This window comes from Cavia porcellus, unplaced genomic scaffold (assembly GCF_034190915.1).
Source record: "Cavia porcellus strain 051 isolate PalLab524CR breed Dunkin Hartley unplaced genomic scaffold, mCavPor4.1 scaffold_9, whole genome shotgun sequence".
NCBI classification, from domain to species: domain Eukaryota; kingdom Metazoa; phylum Chordata; class Mammalia; order Rodentia; family Caviidae; genus Cavia; species Cavia porcellus.
Genome location: NW_026947492.1, coordinates 845,499 through 867,142, shown reverse-complemented (window position 1 = coordinate 867,142; position 21,644 = coordinate 845,499). Strand labels below are relative to the sequence as shown.

Sequence of the window (21,644 nt, the reverse complement as noted above, 5' to 3'; positions counted from 1 at the left end):
TTGGAAACAGGGTCTTACCTTGTAGTCAGGCTAACTTAAAGCTTGTGATCCTCTTAGCTCAGCCTTCCAAGTGCTGGTGTTACTGAAATGAGTGACTACCCCAGCTTATTTTACATTTATGTTTGTAGTTACCTTTACTAGTGTTATTTTTATGTAGATTTAGATTACTTTCCAGTGTCTTTCACTTTAGCTGGAAGAACTTTCCTTTTAGTGTTTCTTATAAGGCATGTCATCCTTGTGCCAGGGCCATGCTCATCTTCTCTGTAACATTCATTTAGTATCACCGAAGCGAGCACTCAAGTCTAGAATTTTGATTCAGCTATTGGTATTTACGGTTTGGTTTGATCAGACAGCATCCTCAAATTTCCAATCATTTCATTTAGTTCTCCAGATTTATTTGAAAATAGTTCAAAGTCTTAAGTTCAATGTCTGAACTTCCTTTGGGACTGTTTCTGTCAGCTTCCCCCTCCTGTCCCTTTATAGGAGTCATATTTGTTACTGTGTGTGTGTGTGTGTTTAAAATTGAACATTTTAAGTAACACAGTGTGACAGTTTTTATAATCTAACTCTGCTTTCCCCATATTTGTTGTTTTATCTGTTGCTTGTTAATGAATTTGCTGAACTATAGACTCTATTCTTTTTAAGAATTTATCAGTACATGTTTGCCCATACACACATTTTACAGTTATCTTGGGGAGTTGGTCCATGCGTATAATACAGCTTCCTTTTATAATTCCCTTCCCTCCCACTTTTGCCCACCTCCTATAATTGCCCTTCCCCCTTTTATTTCTTGTTATTGTTAATCTTAGTTCATATTTGTAGCATATGATATTCACATTCATTGAGGTTATTAGGACCCTATATGTGGGTCCTTAACTCTACCTTCTTCCCCCTCACCCATCACCCTTTACCCTTGGCCCCTAGACCCCTTCCCATCTGCAAGATATCCTCCCCCTTGTCTGCTTCTATCCTTTCTATGTTTTTCTCTTGGTTTGTACTTTCGTCTTCTCAGATGACAGATGCCAGTCAAAAAATAAGTACTGGTGTGACTGTGATGAATGTGATATTAATGTGAATTAATACAAGCATTGTGGAAATCAGTGTGGAGATTTCTTAAAGAACCAAAGTTGGAAATTCCATATGACCTAGCTATCTTCCTTTTTTGCTTCCAGAAAAGCTTAAAACATCACACTATAGCAGTACATGTGTACCAGTGTTTATAGCAGCACAATTCGTAATAGTAAAATCCCAGAAGTAGTCTGTGTGTCCATCCAGATGATTAGATGCTATGTACAGGAATACTACTCAGCTGTAAAGAAAGATGAATTTGACACATTGTAGGAAAACAGATGCACCTGGAAAAGACAATGTTGAGTGAAATATGAAAAACACACAACACAAATACTATATGGTAAACTCTGTGTTCTGTAAAGAGGTTTTTTTTGTTTGTTTGTTTTTTGAGATAGGGTCTTGCCATGCAGTTCCACTGGCCTTGAACTCATTATATAGCCCAGATTGGCCTTGGACTCACAGAAGTCCTTCTGCATCAGCCTCTTCATCGCCAGATTACAGGAATACACCTTCATGCTTGGTTTAAGAATTGATATTCAAATCCATTTTATTTCAAGGAGAAACAAAGAAAAGAGTGGATATTCAGTGATTGGACATTGATTTTCTTAAATGCTGGGAGCCAGTAAATTTTTATGCTGCTTACCAGTGGAGTTTATGTATGCTTTAATATATTGCCATGCAGTCAACAACTCTCTTGACTTTTACTGATTAAATTAAACTTCAGATTCTTGTTGGATTTGATGATGCTTCGATTCCCAAAGGGTAAAATTAAAAATTATTTATTTATCATTTCATCTTCCTATAAGCATTGCTATAAAATAATTACACTTTATCAGACACCTCATTTTACATCATTAGCTAGTAGTATTTCTTTGAAGAAGCCACCTATTCTATGAACTTTATTTTTTTATGCAGTACAACTTGCTGTTTTCTGGCAAGCACATTCTGCTTGGGACTCCATGTATACTTCTGGTATTTGCACTTGCATTTTCAATAGCAGTTTTACCAACAAGCACAATTTACTGAAGGTCCTTAAATATTTTTTCATTTAGGTTACTTACAACAAGAAAACCTCACTTCTACCTGCCAGACCTTTATATTGGAAAGTTCAGATTTAAAAGAATATGCAGAACACTGTACAGATGAAGGTTTTATCCCAGCCTGCTTACTGGTGAGTGACTTGTTGATTAATGGAAAAATTTCATCACTGATCACACAATGGACTAAACACTGTCTTTAAAATCAACTCACCAAAGCCAGTACAAAGTGTGTGCCTACAGTCCCAGCTACTTGGGAGGCGGAAGTGGGAGGATCACTTGAACTTAGAAATTTGAAAACAGTCTGAGCAATAAAACAATGCCCCATCTCAATAAAAAAAAGTTTTTAAAAATCAGCTTATTAACAAAGTCAAAATTGGCAAAAATTCAGTGCTTTATATTTATCCATAACTAATAAGACCCCCAAAAAGGCCAGCTATTCTTTAACATGTTTATGCCAAACCTCTTAGTGAATTACAGCTTTATCTCTTGGAGATCAATTTTTTGGTTTTTGTTTTTTCCCAGTGATACTAGGGATTGAACCTAGAAATTTAACACTGAGCTCCCCAGCCATTTTAATACTTTTTCTCTTTTGAGGCATTCTCTCTCTGTGCCCAAGTGGACTCAAACTTGGCGTCTTCCCGCCTCAGTCTCCCAGAGCAAGAATCATTTTTAAATGAAACCGTCATCCTGATTAGTTTCACTAATGCTTGTCCCAGACTTTTCTTTTTTAATAGAAGTTTATTTGGCTCACGGTGTCACTTCTTTATATCACCTGACCAATAAACCATCATTTGATATATAATATATACATTTTAGAATTGTTATTTTATTTGGCATTTGGCATTCTGTCTTAAACATGGCTCTTTAGAGATGCTTTAACCATACAGAATTGATTTTCTAAGTAGGAAACCTAAAATAATTTTTTAAAACTACAGTTGATCTAGGTTGTATCATATAATACATACAAAAACCTGTTGTATTTCTGTGTACATACAGTGAAGGATTAGGATTTAAATTTTTTGATGCCTATTTATAATAGTAACAAACAACAAAATATTTAGTGTAAAAAATATTTGGGGGTCCCTGTGTTCAAAACTGCATGAAAGAAATCTAAGGTACAAATTAAAGGAAAATTATTTTTGTGTCTATGTGATGAAATACTCAAGTTTAAGTCTACTCTCCCCAATTTATTACAGACTTACCACATTTAAAAATCTTCATAAACAATTTTGCAGATAAGAACATGGGGAACTGTAAATTTTGTAAGGAAAGGGATCCAATAGAGCCCAAACAGTTCTGAAAAAGAACAATTGGAAGACTAGCAATCAGAAGTTTCTAGGTCAAGCTTAATGAGAAACACAATTCAGAGGAGACTAAAGAGATATGATGGGGCCGGGGATTTAGCTCAGCTGCATAAGCACCTGCCTTGCACACGGTCATGAGTTCTATCCCCAGTACCAAGAAAAAAAGAGATATGATATCTGAATACACCCGGTAGGCTGAATTGTGGAACAGAAGTACTGGGGAAAAGAATTGGCAAAATTTGAATAAAGTTTACAATATGGTTAATATTATTTCTCAGATAAAAAATGCAGTGGTTTCAAAGATGTTAACATTCCAGGATGCAGAATACAGGCTATATAGGAACTGTGAACTACCTGTGGAATTCTTCGCTGACTCTTAAATTAAAAAAAAGAAAAACTTAAAAATCTTGTTTATTTAAGGTACATACTTGGTGTCCCTTTTCTTAAATAAGGAAACCAAAGTTCAAAAAGATTTAATTATGTACATAAAGTTCTTACAAGTAAGTAGTGCTAGATTTCTTTGTTGTACTTTATGTGTTACTTTTGATTACTTGCAAGGATCCCAAAATATTAACAGGAGGAAAAAAAGCAAACTGCGAAAAAGAGAATAGAGGTATTCTAAGAATATGGAGGTTGATTCCTCCTTCTGTCATTCTGTTGGTCTTATGTCATTCCCTTTGGTGAGGCCACAGGGAATGGATGGCTGTCATCTATGAGGTGGTAGAAATTTCATGTGCATGTCTGAATCTATAGCACAGTTGACAAGATTAAGAGTTTCTGTGCAAAAAGTAACTAAGTCTTTAGTCATTTGGCAGTTAATCACTTAAAAATTTACACCGAGGTCACTCATACAGCACATTTGTTTCCTTATTGACTGTCCCAAGCATCACTGGGGCAGGTGTCATTTCAACCAGTCAATTCTTGTGTTGAATACATTTAACAGCATCGTCATTTTTATACTTCGTGGTATCCTACAAAAACAAAAAATGTAATTTTTGGTTATTTGTATTTTAGTAATTGGACTGTTAAGTAGTTAATAATTAATTACTTATTATAAGTAGAACAAAGCATAACTACCAAGGTAATATTAAGGCAAATCCCATTCTTTCTCAAGCTTTAGTCAAGAAAGAAGAACCAATTAGAAATCTGCTCTTTTGAAGGTTCAGGAAGAGACAGGAAACTGTAATAGTTGCCTAGGATGTATCAGACATGTCCCAATCTTTTAGCAAAAGTTTCTGTGAATTAAGCATTATTTGTCAATTTTTATATATGAAAGTAGTTCTTATAAATTTAGTCTTACAAGTCAAATTCACATGTAAGTGTTGAATTTGAAATTAGTACTGTAAGCTACAAAATCCTTGCTCTTCTGTATTATATGATCTTAAACTTGAGGTTATAAAACCCTGCCCTTGAGTCATAGTAATAGTGGAACTAGAAGAGACAAAAATAGATAGATTGATAAATGAAGAAATGAGAACAGCAGTGATTTACAGGAAGGATGTGTCTTGAGTGTTCAGTTTTTCACTTTGTTCTTTGACAGGTTCACATGGCTTTCAGGATAGCAAGAGCAGATTAGGACTCTGTCCTTATTTTTAAATAGTCATGTATCTGAATCTATACCTCCCAGCTGAAAAACTGCTTTTCTACCTATGGATTGTCTTAGTCAAGAAAACGCATAACCACAGTGCCCAGGCTGTTTACCCTCAGAAGATGTGATAAGACCTGTAACTTGAGTGACTGCATTTGTGACGACCTTGTTTACCCTTTCCTCATCACTCTTCTCAATCCAGATCTTTTACTAGTCTTTGAATGACAGAATGTGTCATGGTGGGAAATTACTTAATATTGTGATATAATTTTAGTAATATTTGATCTTTTCCTTTTCAGTCCCTATTTGGAAAAAACTTGACAACAATTTTGAATGAATATGTAGCTATGAAAGCAAAAGGTAATTCAAGTCCAGGGATTTTGTTTTGTCTTACTAGTTTTATATAACATTGTCTATTAGTATATTTTTAAAAGTTTCTAATTAAAACACATCTCAAAACCTCGACAAAACTTTTCAGTTATGGCATAAATTTTACTAAGAAACATCTAATTCATTTGTGTTTGCATTGAGTAATAAAAAAATAAAAATATGAATATTAACAGATATAAACAAAAATAAGACATAAAACTCTTTTAACCCCAGGTTACCTAAACTGATGAGTGGGCATTGCTGTGTGTTACAAAATTTAAAATCTTTTTTTTTTTTTCCTTTTTGGTACCAGGCATCGCGCTTACAACCTCATGCTTGCCAGGCAGGCACTTATGCCACGGAGCTAAATCCCCAGCTCCTAAAATCATTTTAAGTTTAACTTCTGTGTATGTGAGTATGAACACAATCATAAAGTCCTGGTTCTGACTATATTTCCCCTAACATAAGACTGGGTCTTACATTTTTCTTTGTGTACAAAAATCTGCATGTATTCAAACACAATCTTACCATCTTCTGGAACATTAGCGTAACCCTCCAGCCTGCGTTTCCTACAGAGCCATTGGCTCCGATCTCCTGTGCAGCGTGAACACTTGAATGAACACTACTTGTGTGTGTCGCCTGCTCATGGTACATGGGCAGCACAGTTGTCAGTGATTTTATCCCAGGAATTCTTCGCCCAAGTTAAAACCTTTTGCAGGTTAGGTTTCACTAACTTTCCATTAAGTCAGGTGTTAACTGACTTCTGAGACAGGAGTGGCAACAAAAATGATGACAGTTACGAAGGATGGTGCACACAAAAGTGGTAAAAAACCGCAGGCACCAAAATTCAGAAAATGTGTATTTCACAAATGCATCAAATACATCTGTTCCCGAAAAAAGAAAATACATCCATTACAACATACTACCTATTAAATTATGAAGATCCGTATTAGACACAATCACATCCATTCGTTATCAAGTATGTACGTCATTCATTTATTGTCTGTACTCTTGATTGGGTATTTGGCAATTAGTTCATATGTTTACTCCCATCCAAAAGCACCTGCTTAGGAACTTACAAATACTTAATTATAATTTATTTTATTTAAGTATTCATGTCAATGATGTTATTCATTTATATTTAATTATGTATTAATACTATTTTATAATTCAGTACATCTGCCCTGTGTATTAACTCCATCCATCTGGGTATTAGTTTTAACTAAGGGTTATTTTGGGGGTATAACTGATATATAAAACATCTGAAAAATCATGCTAGTGCTTTTTTTTCCAGTAAGAGCTTATTTTTGAGGAAATATGGTAGTTACTAGAGAATAAAATAGTACTTTCCAAAATCAGCAGTGATTTAGAGAATAGATTCTGTTAGTTTAGTCTATTATACAGTTTCTGTAGCTGCATTCGCAAATTAGTGTTATACTCCCTGAGAGTTTGAGGCCAGCCTGAAGTGCAGAGCAAGACCCTGTCTCAAAAAAAAAGCATAAAATAATAACATAAAAGAAATAGCTTAACATTTATTAAGTACTGTTTATATACGTGTTGCTACTTTCATGTTTTATTTCATTTAGTGTGACTATTACCCCAGTGAGAGAGAAGTATTGTTTAAACCTATTTTACAATGCAAAATAATCAGCTAAATTTCAACAAAGACTTTTTGTGTAATCTTTATGATATTTGTTATAAAAAATTTAATTCACTTTCAAATATCACATGATATTATAGTTGTCTTATTAACCCAAAAGATTATGAAATTTTGGGCCTTACAAAAAAAGCTGCTAGGGGCTGGGGATTTAGCTCGGCAGCATAAGCACCTGCCTTGCAAGCAGGCAGTTGTGGGTTACCCAGTACCGATAAAAAGGAAAAAGACAAAAAAAAAAAAGCTGCTGAACTTGGGTGTCCATTTCTACTCATGTCATGTCTGGTATACACGGCTGAAAAAAACAGAAGTAAGCACCTCTCCTGGCCATTTTTTAAACAGGCATTTCAGTTCCCAAAATAATGTCTGCAGTAGGGGCTGGGGATTTAGTTCAGTGGCACAGGCCACTTGCCTGGCAAGCTTGAGATCTTAAGTTTGATCCCCGGTACCAAAAAAAAAAAAATGCCCACAATAGAGAGAGGTTTTCTTTCACTGTGATTTTTTTTTTTTTTTTGTGGGTGTGTCTTTGTTCAATTTGGATGATAAGTTTTCTCCAACTGAGTTTATTTCCTCTTACAATTTAGAAACATCAAATGATGTCCCAGCAATAATGTCATCTCTGTGGAAGAAGTTAGACCATACACTTTCTCAGATCAGGTACTAATTAAAATGTCCATAATGATTTTGGAATGCAAATACTTTAAATCATTTTATCATATACATAGTACACTTATATAACACTTACCTAATTTTGAAATAATTGTAGAGGTTTTTGGTGTTTCGTAGTCTTTGGTTGAAATAATTTGAGAAAAATTGCAGCTTTTTTTTTCAGTAGTGGCTCAAGGGACTGAACCCTATTTTAGTTACTTTCTTGTAGCTAGGACACCATACCCAACACCTGCAACTTAAAGGAATAAAGGTTTATTTGGCTCAAAATTTGTAGAGGTTTCAGTCTATCAGGCAAGGCAGCACGTGAAGGAGAGATAGCTCATGGGATGGCCTACAGGAAACAGAATCAAGGAAGGGAGAAAAGAGACCTTTCCAGGCTGTGCCCCAGTGAGCCACCTCTAGCCACCAAGCCTCACTGCCCAGCATCACATTCAGCTATTACGCTCATCCATGGACTAATCCACTGATGAGTGTCATACCCCATGATTCAGTCAGCTTCCGAAAACCTCACCTGTGAGTTCATAAAGCATGGGGGGTAGCTAGATAAAAACTGTAACAAACAAAGCTTTTACACTGAGCTATATTTTTATTTTGAGGCAAAGTTGCTCTTTAGTTGTCAGGTTGGCTCACGGTCCAGCCTCACCTTTGAGAGTGGTGACATTACTGACTTGCACCATAACTCCCAGCTGAAATAAACTACATTTTAACAAAATATTTACAGAGGAAGAAATTGGGGCATGTAGAAGCTTAATGATATTCCCAAGGTTTGTGTAGCAACTTAGAGGCAGGACTTGGACTGGAATGTTTGTTATCCTATTGCCAGTTCTCTTAACTGCCTTTTTATTTATTACATATTCAGAGAATGATATGTTGAACCCAGGTCTGAGTTGATGCTGCCCTTGTGAAGAAACAAATATGAAAAAGAATGTTACTTCTGTAATCTTTCTTTAGAATTTTCTCAGGGTGCTAATGGCTTGCCTTTATGTAGTTTGCAGCCTTGAAATGCCAATTTCAGCATCATTGGTATGAATTTTATGAGGTCTCTGATTTGACTATGTAAACCTATTATGAAAATCACAGTTTCTTACCTTTTTATCCAGAGATACAAGTGAATGTCCCATCTAACCAGCAAAGGCTTCATTTTCTTCACTCATTTAAACTCTGTAACAACACCAAATGCTTTTATGCTAAGCTTAGACTACATCTATACTTGGTAATCTTATCTTTATTTCCTTTTCCTGGTCTTTTTGTCTTTGCAAATAATCTTTAAAAGCATTCACAATTTAGTATTTATAATACATGGTTTTATAATACACAGTTTAGTATTTATAAATGAATTATTTTATTGACATAGTTTTACATAAAGAAAGGGTTCTCTTCTAAAAGTGCTGTGATTGGGCCTAAGACTGTCACACTGAGCCTAACCCTTCTTCTTTATTTTGAGATAGGTTCTTGCTAAGTTGCCCAGGCTGAGGTCAAACTGGTGATTCTCCTGTGTTGGCCTCCCAGCTTGCTAGGATTGTAAGCATGTGCCACCATGCCTACCAAAAGAAAGGATTTTTAGTCAGGTTTACTCCGAATTTGTTTTATATATTTTTGAAAGTGGTACATCCAGTTCAGTTAGTTTTGTGGCTCTTTCGATGGGGACTTGCTTGACACATCCTTAGGACAAAGACTTAGTGTCTGTGACTCCTCACTAAATATATGTCTAGAAATTATAATTCATAATAAAAGAATTAGCTTGCACTTCGAGATTTTGTGTTTGCTTTTGTCTTTCTTTAGGGTTGGGATGAGATAATCTCATAGTCAAATTTACCAAAACCAGAATGTTCCTTGCCATGAACTTTGGGATTCTGAAGTATTGATGTATGTGAAATCTATTTCTTTTTGGGAAAGCCTCTGTAAATTAAGAAATATAATTGAAAATATTATACTTCATGTATAGCTTACTTAAATGTATGGAATTTCTCAAATCACACCAAACTATTGAAAGTCAAAGCACTGTAATCCATATTGAGTCGGATGGGAACTTCATTGCTAAAATTATGTTGTTTAAATATGTTTGTATGCCACTTTTTCTCCTAATGCAAAAGAGAATTGGTTACCAAGAAAATGTGTTAAATTTTTTTTTCTTAGAAAGGAATATCACATTTTAACTCATAGTTTACGTAACTAAAGCTGAGAATATTAGCGACAAAAATTTTCAATAAACTACTTTGTTTTATTTGTTAGGAGCATGCAGAGTTCCCCGGGATTGGCTGCCAGTCAGCGAGGTTGGTATTCAACTTTAAATAGTGCTGAGAATTATCTCAAACTTTGTTTAGTGAACATTTCAGTTAACATAAATGCTAGATATTTGTTTTGTTCAAACTACCTTTTTGCTGAGTATAATTATTGTCGTAGTAGGAAATATTCTCATTTATCATTTTATATGTATATATAAGATACATTCCCTGTATTTCTCCATTGGCTCTCATATAGTGCCATCTTTTAATTTTCATTTTAAAGTTTCAGATTTTTTAATTTGTGAGGGTGTTAACAGTGTGAATTATTGCAGAACAATGGTACTCCTGAACTTACAGTTTGTTGTGAAATTATCAAATTACTTCGATATTTTTAAGAAGCATTTTTTATTTGTGGATCTGAGAGTGTATAGTACTGTGTATAAGATCACTCATCATGGCAACATAATCCCAAACTACTCTGACATTACTTTTAATGCTTGTGTGTTTACAGTCCGAACAAGAAATGGAATTGCAGAGATCAAACGACAAAGAAGGCTTGCATCTCAGGCGGCTCCTGTCAGTTCGGATTTGCTGGTTTTACCTTACGTTTCAGCACAGTTTACTACTGCTCCTTTGACGGCTGCACAGCCTGTTCAACCAACTGGCCAAATTTCAGCTCCAATGCGGTCAAATTTTGTAGTGGTCAATCATTCACAGTCCCAAGATACTGTAACTAGTAAGCTTAAGTTTTGTTTCTTTAATTTTATTGTGAATCATATTGTATAAATGATATGATCTGTTAATGTCTCTTTATTACAGTATAGAATTATGACCAAAGAAATGAGAGGAGCTTGACCTGAAACAGGCTTTAGGTAGCTTTACCACAAAATAAAATCTAAGAGTCATTTTATTCTAGAGTTCCTCAGGGGATTGAACTCATGACCAGATGCTTGCAAGGCAGGTGCTTATGCCACTGAGCTAAATCCCCAGCCCCGAATTCTTCATATTTCTAAGCTAATTGAAATCTAACCTTGAACTCACATTTTAAATTTGAGACATTAAAAGAAAAGACCTTGTTATGTTAGATTTTACACAGAATATACATTATGTTGTTACTACGTCCTTATCTTTGTTCATGCCCATATGTACTCATGGAATAAGGAGTGTCTTTCCACATGTTCTTTAGTCTTAAAGCAATAAATAAACATAAAGACCATATGTTTGTTGTATAGGCAAAACACATGATGTAGTAGGAGGTAGCAAACTAGTTAATTATGGAGTTTGAATTAGAATTTAGGGGCTGTACTCTTACGTTCACAGTGTGTACAGTCTTCTATGTAAGCCAAAATCTGTTGTCGTCCATGAAGCTCTTTCTATTTCCATTTTTCTACCCTCAAAACACTTCCCTTTCTTAACTTTTTCATTCTGTCATGTATTTTGTATTTTATTTTAAAGACTTAAAGCATGTACTATATTTCATTAATATTAATGTCTTACACAGTGCAATCCACATAGTAGGTATCCAGTAAAAGTTTATTAAATTTCATATAAGAATAATCAGTAGAGGTTAGCCGGGTGTGGTGGTGCACACCTGTAATCCAAGCACTCAGGTTACTAAGGCAGCAGAATCACTGAGTTTATGACCAGCCTACATTACAGAGACTTTGGCTCAAAAAACAAAACCAAAAAATGTATGTGTGTGTGTATTACATATATGTCTTGTCACATTAAAGTCTAGACTCACTTTCTTTAGCTTACTGTTTTGTTTTCTTGAAATATAGCTGGAGAGCCTTTAAATATCATTCCTGGTCCTCAGGAAAAGAAGTCGCACGCCAGTTTAATGTCACCTGGCAGACGTAAAAGGTAAATGATTTTTATAAAGAATATGTTGCCAGTACCATTTAAAACACTATAGAATTGTAGCAGTATATTTACATAGTAAATACAGTCATAGCAAATACTATCTATTGATAACTACTTCAGAAGACATTATTTTTATCACGTTATAACCTGAAACTGAGTTGCATCCTTTGCTAAATGCTATATCAAAACTGAATAGTTTCATTGTTTCATTGAATATTTTTTCTTCGATGGTACATAAAATTATGGTATGTCTTGTAGTTGATGTTATCTCAGGTATGTTAGAATACATGCTTTTTAAATGAACATAAATAATACCAATATGTTTTATGGCTCACAAGCATACATTTTGTTTTAAATTAATATAACCTTTTCAGGGTGTTTTTGAAAATAATTTCTTTCTGTCCTACTTTGTGTTTAAGCAATTTTTCAGGAAAGAGATAAAAATTTAATTATTTTTTCTGATTTTTTTTTTCATCTTGCAATCCATAGGTGTTTTGTTTTGTTTTGTTTTTGAGTTTTAGACTATTGCTAATTTAAGGCTTACATCATTACAAACTTCCTTGTTATGTACTTTCTCAGCGACATAAAAATCTGTGTCTATAATTTATTCCAGTCTTCTCTAAGTGCAATAATACATTTGGCCTTATTTGATTTTAAAATGAGTAATAGGGTCAAAGTTTATATACTTAAAAATATGTAGTGAGTAAGTAATAAAATTAGATTTCAAATTTGTTTCTCCATAATCCAAGTTTGGTAATGCTTTTTCTGCTGTGTTTTGTTTCGTTCATACTAAAAGAGAGAACATACCTATTCTACCAAAGTGATTTTAAAGTTTTATGTCTATAGGGGCCAGGGATTTAGCTCAGTGGCATAAGTACCTGCCTGGCAAGCATGAGGTCGTGAGATCAATTCCCGGTACCAAAAAAAGTTTATGTCTATATGGGTAGTTACTGTTGAATCTGTTAGATATAGTAGTGAAAAGATAGTGTTTTAAAATGTGTTTCAGTGAATCACAAAGGAAAAGTATTACTTTGTCTGGGCCTCACTCAACAATACGGAATTTCCAGGACCTAAATGCATTTGCAGTAGAAAAAGTAAGTGACATTCAAAAACTTTACAACTTGAAATACTCCTAAGTTTAAAGACTGCGGTGAAATTGAGGGTAGGGTTGCATAAAGACAGGGTGTGTTCAGAATAGATAGCATGGGCAGATACACCAAAGGAAGAAACATTTGTATATTAAGAAATCTCAAATATTTTGTGGTGGTAAATTATTCAGCATAAGAGGGCGCTTTATTGAAGTCAGGTTATTTAAAGATTTTTAGATTAAACTAAAATGTGGAACGGTATTCTCTAAGCAGTGAAGAAACAGTCAGTGAAAGATCTGTGAAAAGACTTAACAAATTTTCAAATGTGCAGGTGTTAATATGGAGGGAGCCACTATAACTTCTGAAATTCTGCTTAGACTGATTGAAACTATTTAGCTTCCAGTGATAGAAATTTTATTACGTATTTTAAGACAAGTTCTCAATGTGTTGCACATACTGGTTTCAAATTACTGAGCTTCTGGTCCTCCTACTTTAGCTTCCTGCATGACTAGGACTGCTGCAGCTCACTGATATGACTGTCTTTTAAATAAGTGACATAATACTCTTTCCTATCCTTGTTTAATATTGACTTTCTTTTCCAGCAAATGGTTATTGAAAATGCACGTGAAAAAATATTAAACAACAAATCTCTTCAAGAGAAGCTTGCAGAAAACATTAACAAATTTTTGACTAGGTGAGCTCTGTTTTTAAAATACTGAACTATTTTTGCCTAATTGAATAATTACGCTAGATTTTCCTTTCTGTATTACAGTGATAACAGTATTGCTCAAGTACCCAAACAAACAGATAGCAACCCTGCCGAACCAGAAGCTTCAATTGATGAACTCCTGGGACTTCCGGTATGGATAGGGTGTGCGTGTGGGTGCGTGCGTGCGTGTGTGGGTGTGTAGGTAGGTAATATGTATAGTGATAGTTAAAATTGATGATATTTTGGTTTTATTTCAAAACTATTGCCAAAAGGTTTAAAATAAGATATAGCCAGTCGTGGTGGTGCACACTTAAAATCCTAGCACTTGAGAGGCTGAGGTAGGGGGATCTTTGTGAGGTCAAGCCCAGCCTGGGCTACATAGTGAGTTCAAAACTAGCCTGAACTGCATAGTGAGACCTGTATCCAAAAATAAAAACTAAACAAAAGAGTCAGATAAAATAAGATGTAGCCAGATGTGGAGGTGCGTGCCTGTAATCCCAGCACTCGGGAGGATCACTGCAAGTTCAAAACCAGTCTGGACTACAAAATGAGTTCAAAGCCAGCCTGAACTGCACAGTGAGACCCAACAAACACACACAAAAAGTGTCTTCCCTTAATTGCTAAATTACACAGGTGTAATTTTTTCCTGAGCTTTTTTTTTTGTGGGTGAGTGGGATTGCTGGAAATCAAACTCATGACCTCACTCGTGCATGCCAAGTCAGCGCTGTGCTGCTGAGCTGTATCCCAAACCCCACTTAGCACACTTAGATAGGGACTTTTCGGAGTCAGTTTATATTTTATTACATGGTGAAAGTAACAGTATCTTTCTGATTCATCTAATAGCTAACCAACTTTACCAGGTTACCACTAAAACTCATTTATATTCATACAAATACCAGTTTTGGATGTTTGCATAATACTTAACAGTTCACTTGTTGTATGTTTCTTGGTGTATAATGAATGACTGGACTGTACAGTGCTTATTACATTTCTCCTGCTACAAACTGTATAATAATTTAAAGAAATAATTAAATAGTGTGTTAAATGAATCCAGGTACTACTTAAAGACAGGTACTAACCAGATGTATCGTTGTGTGTGTGAGGCTTATTGTCAAGAGAAGAGAAGTAGAAGTTATAGTCACCGATGGTACTCAGTGATGGTGAATAAAAGACGTGAAGAAGGACCCTAATCCAGGCTTTCCTTTGCAGTTTTCTGAGACGGGGTCTTGCTCTGCAGTTCACACTGGTTTTGAACGCACTGTATGGCCTCAGATTTACAGTGATCTCCTACTTAGGTCTCCCAAGTGCTGGGATTACAGGCGTACACCACCATGCCTGTCAATATATGTTTTAATATTTGTCCACGTATAGTTACTTTTTGAAGAGCAGCTAAGTTTGTGACTGTAGCATATCCTTTTACTTGTTGGGTTTTTTTGGGTTTTTTTTGTCTTTTTCATTTTTATCGGTACCGGGGATCGACTATCCTTTTACTTGTAATCTTGGACAATATAAACATTTTTATTAGCATTATTATATGATTTCATTATAGCAGGATTTTTGTTGATAATTATGGGTAAAACCAGTGATCTTTTTTCCCGATATGCCAGCGCCAGCAATACTTTTAAAAAGCACTTTCTATCTTAGCACAAATGTATATCTGTACTAGATTTTTTTTTTGTAGTCTTTAACACATTGCTATGTTTTCTTCACAAATATGTCAGATACTTAACATAATTAATGGCACTTTTCCATAGTATGAAGGTTACAAGAAAGTGAAGACACGCTGGACATTGTGGCACATGCTTGTAATTTCAGCCCTGAGGAGGCTGAGGCAGGAAGGTCACCAAGACTTAGAAGCAACCAGAATCATAGAATGAGACTCTGTCTCAAAACTAGAAAAGAAAAAAAAGACACAGTCTTCTGCTCTTGATTGTTCATATTATTTGTACACAGTATTTGCAAAAAATTTAAATTCAGGTTTACATAACAGTTTTAAAAATGGAAATTTTTCAAAGGACAAAGTAGAGTCTTGGTTTGTAAAGCAGTAAAAGTAAACTCAAAAGAAAGCAAATTTACAATCTAGAGTTGCACCTAGTACCTTTGAAAGTAAATGTAAGGGTAAAACTACAGATACTATGACAAGTCCCAAAATTTAGAGAGTAAACGCTGTATCTCCTAGTTCTTACTGTCTCCCAGAAATAGCATTGTCAGTTGTAAACTCCCAGCAAAAGAATCTGACCTGCTCTGAAGAAAAGAACTGAAAATACATGTCCTACAAGATTATTCTACCACTTAGAGTTAGAGGCTCACTGCCTTCCTTTTGTCCACTGGTACAGAGCTTGCAGGTAGCTTTTGGCATGTTACTTTTTCAATACAAGTAGTTAAGTAATCCTTGCTGCAGCAGATATTTGAAGAAAGCACTTAGTGTAAAGATACCAGACTTATATTTATACCAGAACCTATAAAGCATTTTATAAACTTATGTAAAGAATATGATCATATGATAATGAACATATTAGAGAATGATTTTTTTATGTGCTAAGTTCATTTTAATGTTTAGGAGTGTGTTCACCAAAGTGATTAACTCTAGGAAGTAAAATTAAGGAAAATTGATCTTCTGTTTTCTAGTCTTATTTTCTTTTTAATGAGCATATTGTTACACTTAAAATCAGAAGTTTTCTTGAAAGAGAATGCTGCAGCATAATTCAGAAATATCAAATGTCTGCTAATTATCTTTCTGGTATTAAACATTGATTGAATTAAGAGCATGCCTTTAATTTATACATGCAGAGTGAAATCCACATGTCTGAAGAAGCTATACAAGACATATTGGAACAAACAGAATCAGACCCAGCATTCCAAGCATTGTTTGATCTGTTTGACTATGGTAAGTGGGCCGATTTTTTCAAGACATTTACAAGAAATGTCTCTTCCAGTCTCTTTAGTAACTCAAGCAGAGTGAAGCAACATTACCCAGAACATTGGAAATAAGTGCTGTTTTATTAGACTAAGCATTTTATAGATAAAGGGTTTTTGTTGGCATTTTGGATAATCAGCAGAATGCGTTGAGGATTACTGTAAGATAAACACTGTTGAATAATATAAAAGGAATGAGATATAATGACAGTTGTTCTCAGTCCTGTGTTCCAGTATAATAGTTCTCCAGCTCCAACTGTAAGCAAGCATATCAGCATTATGTGAGAACTTGCTAAATACAAAAATGCTTGAGCCTTCTAGAAGATCCTAACACAACCTCAGGTTTAAGAATCACCAGTACTAATCAGGCATTACATTGTGCACAGATGAAGACCAAGACAGAATTGCTAGAGCCCAAGAGTTCGAGACTAGCCTGGGCAATATAAGTGAGACTCTGTTTCCAAAGAGAACGAGTTTGGTAAAAATCATTCTCTTTGCACTTATGAATGACATACTAAGCAGCATATTAAAAACATCCAGTGAATCATAATGAAGTCTAAAGTTTAACATTTGTCTGACCACTGTCAAGTAGTATTAATTCATGCTTATTTCTGTTTTGGTCATTTTTGTTGTTTCCCTATTCTCTTTTTAACAGGTAAAACAAAGAACTGTAAAAATATATCACAAAGCATTTCTAATCAGCATATAGTTTTACCCGAAGAAACAAATCTAGTTGTTAAAAGTTCTTTTGAAATACAAGAATCTGGTAAGAACTTAATTTTGTTATCATTAATCAAAATGTTAAGAATAGTCTCAATTCAAAGGCAAAAATACTGTTTAAATTTGAAGTTCAGGGGCTGGGGATTTAGCTCAGCGGCATAAGTGCCTGCCTTGCAAGCAGGCAGTCGTGAGTTCGATCCCCAGTACCGATAAAAAGGAAAAAGACAAAAAAAGAAAAAAAATTTGAAGTTCAGATTCGTGCATGGGTCAATTATGTATTTCTTGTTTTCTCTCCATTAGGAAAAATTACTTCTGAGTCTTTAATATTTTGATTGAAAAGTGATTTTTTAGTACCTTTTCCTTTATAATGTAGTTTCTTGATAGGCACAATTTAGCTGGACTTGAGTTTATAACAGTAGTTTCATTAAGAGACAAATTGTAGCCCCTTATTTATAGGTCATTCAGCCCAATGAACTGAGCTTAAAGAGCATCTTTGCTTTATTTGTGTGTAGGGGAAATGTATAGAATAGTAGTAGTTTCGAATTTGAAGATGTGTGAGTTTTAGGCTCTCTCTGCTATGTCCACTAAGTCACTGCTTTGCTGTTCTGTGTGTCATACGATGCCAGTATGGCACGTAAGAGCCCACAGGAGCCACTTACTGAAAGAAAGAAAGAAAGAAAGAAAGAAAGAAAGAAAGAAAGAAAGCAAGCTAGCTATAAATAAAACCATCTTAGAGTTTTGAAATATATGCCAAATTTTTAGAAATTTACTCTTAATTGAATGTAATAGACTGGTACAGAAGTGCACAATAAAAATGAATTGATTCAGCAGGGCGTGGTGGCACACAGCTATAATCCAGCACGTGGGAGGCTGAGGCAGGTGGGTCGGAGGGTTCGAGCTCAGCCTGGGCTGCACGGTGAGTTCAAGCTAAGCCTGACTAATAACAAGACCCTGTCTCAGAAAATCAAACAAACAAAAATATGTGGCTAATTGAAATAATAAATCAAATAAATATTATTCTCAGGTAATCACCTCAGAGTTAAAAAATAAATAGATAAATAAAGGAATAGATCCCTGCCAGAACTGTATGTTCCACTTCTAAGTCACTAACCTGCACCTCCCTGCCCTACAGGCAATGCTATCCTAGCTCTTCACACTTGTTGCTGAACTTTACACATTTTCAGTACTGTCTCCACGCACTCTGTTTACAGCAAGTTTGCTGTGTCGTCTTTTCTGTTCACTTGTTTATAAAATGTCCTATGCTCTCCGATTCCTAAACGTCATATGACTCCCAATTTTTTACCTCTTTTCTGAAAACTGCTTTTGAAAACCTCAGATTACATTCCTCCTTTACATCCTCTGCTGACACCCAAGCTCAATCCTCCGTTTCTTCTTAGACTGAACTCTCAAGGGGTGTTTGTGTGTGTTTCACTACGTATTATGTGTAAAATACTCTGCTTCACTTAAGCACAAGTCAAAACTTGTCCCTGCACAAGACAAAACTTGAAATTTTCTTTTCTCAAGATGCTTTTTCACTGCTTCTGCCAGCAATGGTAATGCACTCCTGGATGCTTAGAAGGCTGAAGGAGAAGGACCACAAGTTTGAGGATGGCCTGGGCAACTCACATGAAAAGAGGCTATAGCTCAGAGATAGAGCATGTGGTTAACGTGTGAGGAGAGGGTATAATCCCCAAGACCCCTTCCCTCAGACACATTTACCCCCCCCCAAATCTACAGGGCCTAACCTGATTTCCCCTAATCTCCCCAACAATAAGGATTTGAATGGGCCATACACCCGTTTTTACCAGGGTCGTAGCTTTTCGAGTGTTGGGTATATATTTTTATGGGTTTTCCCTGTATTTTCTCATATTTGTTCAAGTCAATGTTTTCTGCCCTATATTGTGAATACTTTATCAATACTGTTTTGGTTTCTGAAATACCCTTTCCTCTTACTCTACCCATAATATTTCTCTTCCTCTTCAAGATCTCCTCCTTCATCACCTCCTTGTAACATTTTTTTCCTTGTTCCATAGAAGAAAAAAATTCCTTTTGTTCCTATTGTTCGTTTTCAGCATTTATTGTAAGTTTGTATCCCATGCCTTCTTCCCTAACTAAACTAATCTGCAAGATCAAGGAGTGGAAGCTGGGCACAGTAGAACTCACCTGTAATCCCTGCGTTTGGGAACCTGAGGCAGGAGGACCGCTGTGACTTTGAGGCCAGCTTCGCCTGCATAAGGAAACCCTGTCTCAAAAAGATGACAAAAAAGATGAGGGAGTGCATCAGTTATGTTTGTATTCTAGTACTATGTGTACATGGTTGGTGTTGAGTGTTAAACCGAATGTGGAGGTCAACTATTGATCATGTAAAAAAATCACATATAAGTCAGCAGAAATGATGAAGTTGAAAAATTAATGTAGTGAAACAACTCTCCTACAACTCGGAGCTAAGTTTCATTTGTTCTACCTTCTAGTAAATACTAGGTGTTCTTAAACCTCTGTACTTTTTCCTTCCTCATGTCATCTGTTTTCTAAGAATTGTTTAAAAAGACACATGTAATTACCAAGGTTGTCATAGATATGTTTGACCCATAGAGAATGGGCTGAATAGCGTGTCAAACTTCTGCTTAATGTTCTGCTGAAACGTCATACTTCATTTGAAAGAATAGATTGTATAGTGCAGGTGAACGCTTCAGAAGCTAAACATACTCACTAATGTATCTCTTCACGATCCTGATATTTTGCAGATGGTCAGTCTGGTCAGCCTGCTTGTACGTCCTGTCAGAATGAAGAGGCACTAGATGTTTTGAAGAACGGCAGCAGCCATGAAGCGCTGAGACAGGAAGCCCAGGACGGTTTTCCCCAAATAGAACCTAGCATCCAGAAAAAGTCTGTTAAAACAGTAGCACCTACAGAACAGAAGTGTGACCTTGACATTACCTTTGAATCTGTGCCTAGTTTGAGTGACTTTAACCAAACAGGAAATTCTCATGCCGAATGTAACCAGCATTGTACTGAACTATATACGAGTCAGATCCCTCCTGAAACTGAAAGGGCCATGGAAGTTGGAAAGAATACTGTGTCTCCGAATGTGCCCTGTGAGTCTCAGTTACAGCCTAGTCAGTCTGAAGTACCAGTAACTTCATTTGTTACCCTTGGTGTTGAAATGAACAGTGAAAACTTAAGTCTGTCTGGGAAAAGTTCTCAACTTTTATCTCAAAATACTCCACTCACCGGAAAGCCGTCTAAAAATAGTCAGCTTTGTGAAAGTCTTAACAATACAGTGAAACCTAAAACTAGTTTTCATAGTTCCAAGTCACAAGATCCTGGTGAACTTCAGAAGAGTAAAATTGAGATGAGTAATGTACTGCCGGTTGTATCACCACAACTACCAGTTTGCCAGACTAATTTACTTCAAAGTGAAATACTGCCTGTGTCTGTAGGAAGTTCAGCTTTACATGTCTCTGAACAACAAATAGAAGTTTGTCTTGAAGATTCAGTCTCTTCAGTTAAACAACCGTATGATGGTTCCACAGCTGTTGAGCTAAGTCATGCCCAAAATGAGACTGAGCCACACAAGTCTGACAAGGCTGCTGTGGAGCCACAGGAGCCTTCCTCTCCCGTAAAAGGAGGAGATAACATTTTTCTCTCTTTGGTCAGCACTGACAGCTGTGGGGAAGTTGCACAGATACCTCCAGAAGGTAACTGTATGAAAAACAGTCACTCTGTTCCTTCTGAACCTGGGTGTTCTTCAGTGGGAGATCCTCACTCCGAGTCTCAAAATCTTGGTGATAAACCTTGTAGTGACAACTCTGCAGAAGTGGATGCATCAAATATTGTCTCCCTCAAAATTATCATTAGTGATGATCCATTTGTGTCCTCGGATACTGAACTTACCAGTGCTGTGTCCAGTATCAGTGGAGAAAACTTGCCAACTATCATTTTATCTTCTCCTGATAAGTCGCCTACCAAAAACGCAGAATTAGTTAAAGACCTGTCTGCAGAGGGAATTGCAGGTTCTGTTGTGTCTGCTGCAGTAGAGGGCTCAGCTTCTGTGGAACAGAGCCTTTTGACACTCAAACCGGAGGACACCAAAGTAAATGACACTCAGAGTGAAGAGGGCAGTACTTTTTCAGCAAGTATCACTCCGTGTGTTTCCAAGGAGGGAGGATTCATACAGTTGATGCCAGCCACAAGCACAACTTTCGGCAACTCCAATAACATTCTCATTGCTACCTGTGTGACTGATCCAACATCCTTGGGAACAACAGTCAGTCAGTCTAATGTTGTGGTGTTGCCTGGAAATTCTGCGACTATGACCTCACAGCCGCCCCCACCAAAGTTACAGACACCACCGAGATCAAACAGTGTGTTCGCTGTCAACCAAGCTGTGTCACCAAACTTTTCACAAGGTAACTTTAAGAACATATT

At 36.0% G+C, this 21,644-nt stretch overlaps 1 protein-coding gene and 1 non-coding gene across 5 annotated transcripts in view; one reads left to right on the top strand and one right to left on the bottom strand.

Moving 5' to 3' along the window:
• The window catches only part of LOC100717702 (protein NPAT), a 43,128-nt gene that overhangs the window by 11,182 nt on the left and 10,302 nt on the right, over positions 1-21,644 (top strand). The window contains exons 2-13 of one of the 4 annotated variants that reach the window (XM_003462382.5): positions 2,124-2,242; positions 5,303-5,363; positions 7,611-7,683; positions 9,928-9,968; positions 10,432-10,656; positions 11,702-11,783; positions 12,790-12,877; positions 13,474-13,565; positions 13,644-13,731; positions 16,371-16,467; positions 17,152-17,262; positions 19,961-21,625. In XM_003462382.5, coding sequence (XP_003462430.3) covers positions 2,124-2,242; positions 5,303-5,363; positions 7,611-7,683; positions 9,928-9,968; positions 10,432-10,656; positions 11,702-11,783; positions 12,790-12,877; positions 13,474-13,565; positions 13,644-13,731; positions 16,371-16,467; positions 17,152-17,262; positions 19,961-21,625 — 2,742 coding nt within the window. Of the gene's footprint in view, positions 1-2,123; positions 2,243-5,296; positions 5,364-7,610; positions 7,684-9,477; positions 9,562-9,927; positions 9,969-10,431; positions 10,657-11,701; positions 11,784-12,789; positions 12,878-13,473; positions 13,566-13,643; positions 13,732-16,370; positions 16,468-17,151; positions 17,263-19,960; positions 21,626-21,644 lie in introns of those variants that run through there. The other 3 variants (XM_013143665.3, XM_063255703.1, XM_063255704.1) reach the window with 3 other exon arrangements.
• LOC111754471 (U6 spliceosomal RNA) lies at positions 198-300 on the bottom strand. Its single transcript, XR_002789148.2, has one exon. It is a non-coding gene; the product is annotated as a U6 spliceosomal RNA (small nuclear RNA).